At 38.3% G+C, this 12,217-nt stretch overlaps 2 protein-coding genes and 1 long non-coding RNA gene across 10 annotated transcripts in view; 1 reads left to right on the plus strand and 2 right to left on the minus strand.

Annotated features, from left to right (window-relative positions):
- Window positions 1–11,771, plus strand: part of ITGB1 (integrin subunit beta 1) — a 44,982-nt gene extending 33,211 nt beyond the window's left edge. The window contains exons 14-16 of the mRNA XM_080384333.1: window positions 1,118–1,350; window positions 3,384–3,550; window positions 10,533–11,771. Coding sequence (XP_080240459.1) covers window positions 1,118–1,350; window positions 3,384–3,550; window positions 10,533–10,598 — 466 coding nt within the window. The 3' untranslated portion in view covers window positions 10,599–11,771. The remainder of the gene's footprint in view (window positions 1–1,117; window positions 1,351–3,383; window positions 3,551–10,532) is intronic.
- LOC308062609 overlaps window positions 1–12,217 on the minus strand; it is a 273,089-nt gene that overhangs the window by 100,095 nt on the left and 160,777 nt on the right. The window lies entirely within an intron of this gene.
- Window positions 4,497–12,217, minus strand: part of LOC308062601 (uncharacterized protein) — a 32,793-nt gene continuing 25,072 nt past the window's right edge. For all 8 annotated transcript variants that reach the window (XR_013927621.1, XR_013927622.1, XR_013927623.1 and 5 more), the window contains one exon: window positions 4,497–10,174. The gene's annotated coding sequence lies outside the window, so the exon portion shown is untranslated. The remainder of the gene's footprint in view (window positions 10,175–12,217) is intronic.

The raw sequence follows: 12,217 nt of genomic DNA on the forward strand, positions 1-12,217 counted from the left end.
GAGTTTGTGATACTTACGTGTGCAGAATTTTTAAAACAAGGGTTTTGATACTGTGCTTTATTCTACCCTGAAATATAGGGAAAGCATATTGTATCATTCCTTTAGACAGTAAGAGTTGTTGGGTGAGAATCAAAAATTAACAAAAACATTAATACAGTATTTTGATTGCTTCCAGGTAGGCTAATTATTTCTTAAGTTTTTTCTTTGCCATTTTTTATTTGGCATACAAACGTGTATGTTATGCTGAATCAGTTTTAACCATTCAGACTGACTTGGGCAGGTTACAGCTTTCCCCCATTTTGTGTGTAATTATTGACAGCCAATCTTCTGCAGAGCTGGAGGGAACAGTCCCATCATCTTGACCTTTTGAAATTAATGTAACAAAAATATATGTATACTGTGAAATTTCTAGAATACTTTAAAACTTCAGCTAAGCTTTTTGCTTAAAACTTTTATTCCAAGATACTATTGAAAAAGTCAGATTATCCTGACAGTCAAAAACTAAACTAGAACTGTGTGGACCAGTGAAATTTGCATCCCTGTCTTTGGAGATCCAAGTTTTTAGAAACCAAGCGTTTTCTGCACAGAAACTTTGAAATAAATTTATGATTAGTGGCTGGGCTGATTCCTGGGTTTTTTTATGCAGGTCTCAGTGCAATCTTTTTAGTATAAAAATCCTGCTCAGTCTGCTTTGATGAGCTACTCGGAGTGATACCCTATCTGTTTTTTCTAATCTGTCTTGTATCTCAGATCCTGTTTCACTGTAAATATTCTGTTCCTACACTGCATTCCCTGAGAGTATTCTTTTTTCAGGTGGAGGTGTTAAAGAAGTTTTAGCCTTATTTCCTTTTAGAGATTTAGGTACATTTTTTTTTTCTTTCTGTGTTTGAAACTTGTGGGTCATCCAGGGAAAAAGGAATTTATTAAAGGGGGCTTTTGTTAATGACAAGGTGCATTAATGTTCTAGCCAGTAAAAAGCCATGTCTTGCTTAATTTTTTTCCTGGCCTTTATGACAAAAAGATTAGCTTCTCTCTCCTTTATGTTTCTTCAGATTAAATGCTAGAAATCCTTTCTGAACGTATTAAACATTATTGCTTCTGATTTATACTTCCACAGGGACTGCGTTCAATGCAGAGCTTTCGATAAGGGAGAAAAGAAGGAAACATGTTCTCAGGAATGTATGCATTTCAACATGACACGGGTAGAAAGTCGAGACAAGTTACCGCAGCCTGGACAGCCTGATCCATTGTCACATTGTAAAGAGAAGGATGTTGATGACTGCTGGTTCTACTTCACATATTCTGTCAACTCCAATGGTGAAGCCAACGTCCACGTGGTAGAGACCCCAGGTATGAACATGGTGTTGCCTACTCACTCTCCTTTCATCTTCATTGTTAATTCATGCAGTTGTGTACCACAAAGTACACAACTTTGGTTGCTTTGTGTGAGTTAGATACGTTTGGAAATGGGTACCTGTTCCGAGTGAGAGCTGTGGATCTCTGGAACTTGAGTGGCTTTTAAAAACCCGAAGTCTCTCTAGATCTAGATTTTTTTCTAACCTTCAGGCTGACAGAAGCAGGTTTTGTGTTTTAAAAACAAAAAGTCAATCAGATACTTAAATTTGTTAAAGTATTTCCACTTGACATACTTCGCAGGCTTGTTTTACATGTCCTGTAGCAAGTCCTAGATACTTCAATTTTGATAACTCTTTTTGACCAGGCTTGTGCTACAGGTTAGAAACAATGATGTCTGGAGGGGGTTGTTGCTTTTCTCTTTTCCTTTTCCAAATAATGTGAGGCCAGACTTAGGCAAAAAAAACACCACCGCAAAACTGTGTATTGTGCTGCAAACTTTAAATTATTTCATGCTGGCAGCATAAAATTTTACTTTTACTTAACTGAGGTAACTTCGAGAATAGATCCAAAAAGGCTTTTGCTTAGTTAGTCCTTCATAGTCAACAGTTCTTGATTTTGTTCAGTCTTCTGATAGAAAAGAGAGAAAAATTCTATAGCTCAATCAGTAATTTACTGTTTATTTACCAAAAGTATTTTAGTTGGAATCACAGGATGTTGCATCTAACACTGCAAAAATTCTGGTCTTGTACATTAGCAGTGTGTGGTCTCGTGATTTTTTTTATAAGCCTGACACAAAATACACACCTTACGTGTGTGTTGAAAGGTTTAGCCTTGTATTCTACTCAAGGAATTTTCAGAACTGATCATTTGGGTGATCATCACATAGTACAGATCAGTGGCTAGCGGCTCTTAGAAATAAATATCACTTTAACTCAGAATGTTTTAAATTCTGTAAAAATGTAATTCAAAGTATAGTGGAGGGCCTTGAGCCCTGTCATCTTTTAAGATGCGGTAACACATGCCATACACCTTTGGCATCTGACCTTTTCTTCGTGGATGAGCTTCTGTTGTTTTTGTTAAGAGCACAATCAAGCCTTCAGGCGCCAGGAGGCACCTTAATTTGGTGCCATACAGGTGCTGAAGGAGCAAGCTCTGTTCAGTAGAGTTGTATTCAGTGAAGCAGACCCTTGTTCCTTACTGGTTCCCGAGGAATTCCTGTTGCGTCCCTTCCCGCTTCCCTCACTCCTGCAGAGGCCGCTGCCAAGACTGGGGGGAAGCAGTGTTCCTATTGACAGCACAGGAATTGCATTGATTTGCTTCTACCTTTTTCAGTCTGTGCATTGAGCTCTGCAAAAGCCTTTGTTCAATTTGTGATCATTGAGAATCTTATATTGATAGAAGAGTTGGGGTTTATTTTGGAGGATTATTATTTCTATGTCAGTCACCGTAAATCATTTTGCATCTATATTACTCTTTTCAAATACATAATTTGCTTATTTTGAAAGTACATGATAACTTTATCCAAAGAAAATGTTCTATTTCAGCAGAGATCAATTCCAAAGATGAGGAAATAACCTAAAAAAATACATATCTATCTGAAAAATCTGTCTCAGAAGCAAAGTTGTTACTTATCTCTGTATATTGGCTACTAACAATAAGTCATCTGAGGTAAAATGAGGAACACCCTTTTTCTGTAATGCTGTTGACAGAGTATGTGGGAACTGTTATGCTCATCTGCATCTCTACTCTAGCTGGTTTAATCACTCCAGCACCATCTTTGACTTGGAGCTCTAGTGTGTTTAAAATGCAACTGCTAGTTATTTAACTCCAGTACTAAGGATAAAATTAAGCTGGGATGTTACATGATGTACATGCCAGAAATTCCTTTATTTGAAAGGACAACAATATTGGCATTTCTCTGATACTCAAAATACTGGCTTCAACACAAAATAAAATTTTAAAAGCATCTGGATGTGCACCACCTTTACCATTTTGTAAAGTCATGCTTCCCTTGCTTTGTTCCCTAGAATGTCCCAGTGGCCCTGACATCATTCCCATCGTAGCTGGTGTGGTTGCTGGAATTGTTCTTATTGGACTTGCATTATTATTGATTTGGAAACTACTAATGATCATTCATGACAGAAGAGAATTTGCTAAATTTGAAAAGGAGAAGATGAATGCCAAGTGGGATACGGTAAGTCAAGAGACTTTTATCTGTATAAAAGCTATGAAAGAAGAATTTTATTCATGTATCTTAAATGTTTCAGATTGTATTTCTGCCTTGTGGCCTACGGAGGAGCAGAAATATCCTTATTTTAAGCTCACTTTAAAACAAGTTCTATGTTACCACCATTACAAAAAAAAACCAAACCAACCCACCTCAAACCCAGCCCTCTTTGGGAAGTACTTCCTGGGTTAGAAAAGTGAGTAGTAGCTCCAGCTGAAAGAAAATTTCAGAGAGAAAATGTGATGGTGACAGAACAGTTCAGCTTTGCAGTTCTGCCACACTTTTTACAACATATTGTAAAAACGTTTATCAGAAGCTGAGTCACTTTTGTATAAAATGAAGAAGAATTTATGCTTGCGAAAGAGATCTTGTAAATACTCCTACAGGTTTAGTTGGGAGATTTCAATTACTGGTCACAGGATCATGGCTGGTACTGGTTTGTTGAAATCTTCCCAGCCCGTTGTCAACAGAAAAGTGTGCAAGAAAAACAAGCCTATGGTCCACAGGCTTACATAGGCTATAGGGTTGCTGCCTCTGCGAAATTTTAGGAATCTGCTCATCAAAAACCCTTTACTACAGTTCTGTAGAAGTTAATACCCACGTATGCTTGGTAAGAGAATACTTTAAAAAAAATCTCCTGGGAAGCTTTTTGTTTTTATTTAAGAAAGCTAATTAATTCTATGCTGGGAAAAAAACCCTACTAACACTTTTCTTTATATATAGCATAATTTTTTTTTCAGTGATAGCTGAGAATGTTCTTCTCTTTTTTTTTTTTTTTTTTTTTTCCTGTTGAATTATTCGACATTGACCATTTCTTTTACTTCAGCAAGAAAATCCAATATACAAGAGCCCTATTAACAATTTCAAGAATCCAAACTATGGACGTAAAGCTGGTCTCTAAGTCTCAGTTTGTATCTTCTTTCATTTTCTTCCTTTTGTTTTTTCCTTTGCATGTCACTTCAAACTCACTGTGTGTCACAGTCAGTTAATCACAGTTTGAGTCTTGCTCAGTTTTATTTACTGTTGCTTTGATTCTGGGGTTTTAAAGAATGAAGCTTGAAAAATTTTAACTTGTTTTGACAGCAAGATTGCCTACTTACTAATACTACCAATACTGGCTTAAACTATTCTGCAAGTGATTTGGGGGGTGGGGGTGGGTTGGTTTTGCAGCTAAATGTGTGGATATAGAATAGAACAGCTGTTAGAATTGAAGAAGCTCTTTGGATTGTAGAGAGAGACAATGTTCAGGGAAGGGATTGCCTTCTGTTTCCTCAAATCAGCAGTCACTTGGCTTAAAGTTGATATGTTTGCAAAGCTAGTTTAGGTACTCCTAAGATATCCCAGCCTATAAATATCACTGGTTTTATTAGAATAACTGGGAACATTCAGAGTAGCCTTATGGATTTTTCATTGTAACTGCTTTGGCTTATTAACCTAGTGTATAACTAGCCTGTACTTAAAGTGTGAAATGCATATATTCCACTGATTTTATAATTGAATACGCTTCTTATTTTTTCCATCCTTATTTCTATTGAAACTGGGAGTATCACAGTCCTTATAGCCCAGCTAGCTTGGGGGTCGCCATGGAAAAAAATGTTCATGTGAGAGGAGGAGATGTTCTTGTCCTGTCTAGATGCAGTTTTTCCCAGTTTCTTAGTCCCTCCTAAATTCTGCCTGCACACCTCATGTCCATTTGGAAATGCTGACTTCAGTTCTCTTCACACCCAACACGCAAGGAGAAAACGGCAGTATCCAGAAGAGCGAGTCAGTAAAGCAGGAGTGATGGACAGGTGTCTTCTGTCGACTTTAAGGCTGCGCTTTCTTAAATGGTTTAGGTGTTCCCCTCCTTCCCTGGGATCCCCAGCTGCTGGGGAAGGATGAGAAGGGGAGGATGATATGGGGAATGGATGTCAGAAGAGTGCTGAGAGATAAAAGGTACAGAGATCAGATTAGAGGGAAGGGAATGAAGAAGTAGGGAAGGCAGCACATCACTTTATCCAAGGGCACTTTTCAGGACCCAGTGGAAGGGAAGGATCTGTATCTCTAATTTTATTGCCTGCTGTCTCCCTTTCTGTGTTGTACTCAAAAGATTTTGTAAAGGCAAAATGAGAAGAGGAAGCAAGAGTTACGAGTATTTAAGCTCTTATCTGTCCTTGCTGTGACAACAAATCCAAATACTTTGTCTAGCATTCTGAGCTATATGATGAAATATACTTTCCTTTTCTCTGCAACTGTTCCACTTCTCAGCATATCCAAAACTGATTGTAAAAATGTTAATTCTGCTTGCCACACCCACCACGTTCACCTCCTTTCCTTTTTTTTTTTTCTCTCAGAGCCAATTATTGGGAAGGAAATGAGGTTCTTGTTCCTTTCTAACATCCCACATAATCCATCTGGTTAAGCCCGTTACCTTCTCTTCTGCTATTCACTTAATTGTGTACTTTCTGTTGCATGCAGGGCGAGCATCTAACAAACCATACAGTGTGTAACTTCCATTCTTTGCTCGTGTTCTCTACCCCCTGACTTTTTCAGGATCTCGCATCCTTAGTGCTGCCATTTCTCCTCAAAACGTACTCCTTGCAGAAAGCATTCCTCTCGTGTAAATGGAAGGATTGACTTCTGCCTTTTTGCTTCACTCACTGCAAAGACTGAAAGTATGAAACAGTGTGATTTTTTTTTTTTTAAACATTACTTTATCGTTTTTGATATTAATAGAAATAACAGAACTTTGGGAAGAGAGAGAGGTGTGTTTAGCTTTATTGGCCTCCGAAAAGGAGGAGATCAGTACTGGCGGAATAGGTGACCCACAGGAAGTAAAAGAAGAAAATCCTCCTTTCTCCTATGACTTAAGATTTTCTAGGTTTTTAGATTGTTGAAATAACCTTTCATTTAGGTGAAGAAAGAGTTGTCTTGTATTGCCAAGGCAAGAAAGGAATCTAAAATCCCATTACAAGAAAACTACACTGCAGTAGGTCCCCTCCAGGTGTATACATATACAATAAAATCAACTGTGTGCAGTTTGTCTGACCCTTCCCCCTCTCCCACAGCAGCTTCACACGCTCGTGGGCTTTGTTACTGCAGTGAGTAAACTGCAGCACCACAAGGCTTGTCATGGACCCGGTGTCCATATACGTCACTAGTCCTGGTCTGTGATGTTGTGAATGACTTGTCACCACAGCCTCCCCGCAGCTGGTGCTCAAGCCAGCTGGGTTGAGCTGAGCTCAGTTTGTCCTTGGCCTGCAGCGTTGCTGCTATCTTAGTGTCCTTTTGCCGTTGTTGAGCCTTACTGTCTTCGCTGCCTGTCTGGTTTAGATTTGTGCCGTCAGAGTATTTCCTTCACAGCAGGCTGGCTGCTTTCCTCCAGTGTCCAGTCTGGGAGGTGACGCCCTCTGTCTTCTGCATTGCCCTTAACCTTGGCCTCTGCTTCATCCTCTGATGCAACTGCTGCATTACAGGTGGACAGATGACTCGTTTTGTATTACTGTAAAATGATGATGGATATTCAAGAAAGCTGAAAATAGTAAGAACCGGCTCTTGAGCAATGTATGTGGATGAGTTTAAATATTCTAGAGTGCAGTTCCTTGCAGTGACTTAGGACTTAAGCTACCTTTAGAGTGGGTTTATGTGACTGTTGAAACAGTAAGTCCATGGAGAAAAAAGGAATAAGAAGGTTAATCAAACATCCTGTATAATGGTTCATCTTTATGCAACACTAGACTGAACTGTTGCCCTCTGAACAGCCCGGTCTAGTTGAAAATTAATACTGTTGCAAGAGCATAGTTCTTTATTCTCTGCTTGAAGGTATTTTAAAAAATACCTCCATCTTTATTTTAATGTGTTTTACAAGGTTTTGTGTATAGTTACTGGTTTTTGCTTTTTATTTTGGTTTAAGTGTGCATGGTGTTACCATTTATGGGGCATGTGGCAAATGTTTTTCCTAACTTTGCATGCTTAAACCAGTGTATTCTCTGCAGTGGTGTAAAGAAAATGGGTTTATTTAAAAACAGTAGTAATGTCTAAGACAGCAGGTTTGGAGTACCATGTTTTAGTGGCCAGTTAAAAATCTGGAATGCTGCTAATCTCTGAAAGTTTATACCATGTGCCAGCTCTGAGGGGCCCTAAGTGAGGTGGGAGTCACTGGACTAGCGGACATTTATTTACTACTTCCACGTTAGTTTTAACTATAAGCTATCTGTAGAAGACCTCGCCAAGCCAGGACTGAGACACAGGGATCAAGCATGGCTGGGAAGGCCAGGCCGTCGCTGCTGGCCTAACAGGAGATAGCAGGGAAGGAATTGCAAATCCGTTGGGCACCTGTGTTGCAGTTGTAGGCAGTAGAGCCTCAAGAGCTGTTGAGCTGATGAAACGTAAGGTTGGGTTAAGCCGAATAGTTACGTGTCCGTGGAGTAAATCTCCATTGTTTGTAATGGGAAATGAGACACTCCACTGACACAGGGAGACACCTAGTTAAGCACCTTATTCAGAGACATAAATCCCACTGTGTGCCTCTGAGAGCTCTTAGGAACATAAAGTACAAGTATGAAGAGCGACAGTACAGCATTTCAATTTCTTTGTAAATAGGGCTTATTGTGAGATAAAGAGCATGTAAATATAAAGTTCTGATTTCCTCTAGAAAAAGCATTATCATGAAAAATTGACACCTATTATGAAAACTGCATTTTGATCATGATTCCAAGTTCAAATTAATTGTATGAGCAGCACACTGTAAATTTCCAAGTTATAGTCCTAACCTTTAGACCAATTCCTACACTATCTGACAGAAGTTATCTCTCTTTTACAAACTAGAAAAAAGTAAATATATACCTCCCTGCATGTGCTGGGGGCAGTAGGGTTTGTAAAACATTGACGTTTAAAAGCACAGTATAGCAAATATTACATAATGCCTTGCCATTGAAGAGCTATGCAGTATCTTCTAGTCTGAATGTGATACGGCCTGTTAAGTTTACAGACTCTCTTTGCATCATGAACTTTACTGATTTATATTTCTATTTCATTAAAGCTTGTCAAGGAAACAACATAGATTGCTAAGAACTCTGAGGTATAATGAGATACTTCAGTTACGGATTAAATCCCTCTTCCCTGGATGTTTTTCCAGTTTCATTTACGTCTTTCTGTTGCAAAGCTTTTTATTAAAAAGATTGGGAGAGGGAGTAATTGTGCAGTGATTAATTTGGCTGAGAACTAACCACCGCACTGTATTTCCATGATTTTAAAAAACCAACAAAACCTTAACTCCCCATTCCTTTCCAAACCAGTAGCTGATACACCTTTTTATCAAGACAAAGTTTGCCTGGGAACTGGTAAAGAGTCTTTTGCTGTTAAAAATGTAATTGTGAAGTGCAGCCAGCAATGGACACCTAGTTCCTCCTTCACCTCAAGTCAGATGACGTTGACTGAGATCTTGAGAAGAGTGAACAGAGAACCTTGACTTCTGTTGTCCAGCAATCCAGGTTCTGGCTGGACTTCAGAGACTCAGCTGGAGCCTCCCGGGTCTAGGCAGGATTGACATGCCTCATTGCTCTTTGCGTGTAGAGAAGCTGGCTTTGAGGACAAACACCCTTTTTCTGTGAAAAGGACTGTGACAGAAAGGCAGTACGACAGCTAAATATGGTCTCCCTTAGCAGCAGCTCTTGTTGTTGGGGTAGACCAGTTACTTGCCCTGTACCAGGTCTTGCAAACAGAAGGAACCAAACTTCCCAGGAACTGTGACTGAAGTCTCACACCAAGTTGGTTTCTTGCTTGCCTTGGCACCTTTTGGCATGCTCTGTGGTACTTGCGGTTGATTTTCCAGGTTTATGATGCTAAAAACAGACACACCTGGTGTTCGTGTGTTTAGGGGGAAGTTTTCCTTTAATTGACTGTAGAAAAAAAATCGGTTTAACCTGAAAAATTTTAAATGCTGTGAAATTTAATAAGTAGAATTAAATTAATATGGTTATATAGGATGTTTATATAGGCCATCTCAGACTGGGGGGAACTTCAAAGGGAGAGAGATTCCCTTACTGCTATTGAAGCTCAGATACAGTTCTGGCCAGAACTGCATTCAGGCTGACATCTGCACTGTACTGAATTTCCTCAGGAATTATTTGTGTGTGCACAGGAAAGCTTTATATTGGTAAACAACATTTTATTTAGGTTTACTTATGTTCAAGTTCATCACATGATAAGAGCACGGTACTGCAGATCCAGGCTGTATTGGTAGAGTCCTAGTGGGTAGTCTTTTTTTCCTACTAAGATGTATCTATTAATTCTGAATTAATGTTAATAGTATCAATATTAATCATAATAGCATAAAATACTATTCTTGAGTTCAAGCTGTTTATCTTAGATGTGCACAGATGCCATAAATGGAGTAAGATTTACTGAGATAAAAGAAAATCTGGGAACAAAGGAAGCTTAAAATAAGCTTTAAAGATTTTCATATCTCAACAGGAGAGATGTAAGCAGTTGTTCTGTAGTAATTTCTCGTATCAGTAGAAAAAATGTTTTTATTACAGCATTTGCACCAGTACAGAAGAAGGTTCTTCATTTTATATGTGTATTTTATATATACGGGGTTTGGGGGTGAACCTGCAGGAATAAAATGAGAATGATGAGTACTGAGTTTCAAACAATGTTTACAATTCTGTTCTTTAAAAAAAAGTATCATGGGCTGCAGACCCCTGATTTGATGGTTCAGGCCACACAAGGTTCAGTTCCCGTGAAGGAAATCTGTGGTGTAAACTGAACAGGATCGTGCCCTAACCCTTTGCTTTATTAGCTGTGAGCATGCTCAAGTTGCTAGAGGGAAAACTAGTTTGACTTAAGCTGTTTGTGTGTACAAACAAAACATTAATGGGTAATTTCTTAAGCTACTTTTACACTTCTCACAAACACAGTGCTTTTTTCATCTCTTTAAATATTAATATAATTATTTTTCTCTTTCTAGGGTGAAAATCCTATTTACAAGAGTGCAGTGACAACTGTGGTCAATCCTAAATATGAGGGAAAATGAACACTGCTTGTATAACTTCACAACACTGTATGCAGCATAGCGATTTTGTAGTCACAGTAAAATAGATTTAGGGCAAACTGCAGTGATTTTACTAATTCATTACATATAGGTTTGTTTTCCTGTGTGAAAATATACCATATGTAATAATTTTTTTTTAATTTTTTTTTTCAAATAAAAGTAATCGGTGCCAGAGGTCTGAAAAAAAAAAAAAAAACAAAACAAAACCTTGGGACTGTGTAGCCTAGTCAGCTAAGGTCACTTGGTGCCTTTTTGACCTTTTCCACTCCCATGCTGTGAATCTAGGTCTTCTGCAAGGTGTGATACTGCTGTGGCATGACTGGGAGGGAAATGGTTAAAACAATCAGCATGAGGGCTCTGCCTAGCCATTTAGTATTAAACTTTTTAGCTTTACAGGGAAATCAGGGCTTGAGTTTGCAGATATAATTAAACTCATGTAGCATGGAGCTGGTGGTTAATCAGTCTTCTATTTGCTAGACCTATGATTAAGTATATGGTAAGTTGAGTAAGTTGGAAGCGAGCAGTGTAAAAGACTGAAATGTGTGCGCATTCTTATTTTTAATTTGTAAGTTGCTTATTGCCAGGTTATGGTTAAAATGAAAGGGTTTGAGAAGAATGTTAAGAAGGGAAAAATAGCTTTAAAACATGTGCCATTACTGAAGAAGTTGCTGACTGGTAACTTTGCTTGGTTTTTCTTTGTAAATTCAAGCCCTGGGTGGCGGTATCATGCATAAGTACCTTACCAGGACTTCCTCAAAACACATAAGGGCCTTACGTGATACTGTGTCTTTATTCTGTAATGTTTCCTTGGTTTAAAGCCTGGTGCTTTGTCACCCTTCTAATCTTTTTAACATATTTGGTTGCAATTCTTTTTGTAATATTTTTGTATCAACATGAGCTTTTTTCTCTCTCTCTTTTTGAGCAGTCTTAGCTGTAAATTTGCCTTTACCCTGTAGCTAAGATTGCATAGTTTGTCATGTGACATGAGTCGCACATCATTCTTGACATGTGCCATGTATATTTGCCTCTGACCATTCAAACTGCATCATAGTCATATTCTTGTTTTAAGTGCCTTTTTATTTTAACAGATGTTCACTTTTTACAGTGCTATTACTGAAGTTATTTATTAAATAAAAGTACCTTAAAATACTTAAATCTCGTCTCTTTATCTTGTAGAAGTTGATACTATTCAAAAATCTGAGAACTGTGTCTGTTTGGGCAAGAGGTAATAGACATTTTAATAATGCCAAGTATGTCCTTTAGGTCAAGTCTGAGAAAAGTTAAGCAGAAGTGAGCTTGGGTAACAAATGTTGGCTGTTGTATAAAATTCACAAAGGCCAGGGTGCAGCACAACGCTCCGTGTTACGTACGTTGCCCGCTGGTGTAAAGCCCCCAGGCTTTTGTTGGCACGTGTGCTAAAGAAGTACGTAGTTCAACAACTGTTCCAGCAAAAGGGCTCTTCAGTTAATGTTGTTTTACAACACAAAACAAATTGGAAATATTACTGCATTTTGTAGCAAAATAAAGTCTTCCAATTTTTTTTAAGTGTATAATGTTCTGGATAGATTATCAAACCCACCTTGTAATTAAATACATTCCTG

The sequence above is a fragment of the Falco punctatus genome (genome assembly GCF_963210335.1).
Source record: "Falco punctatus genome assembly, chromosome: 4".
Lineage (NCBI taxonomy): Eukaryota > Metazoa > Chordata > Aves > Falconiformes > Falconidae > Falco > Falco punctatus.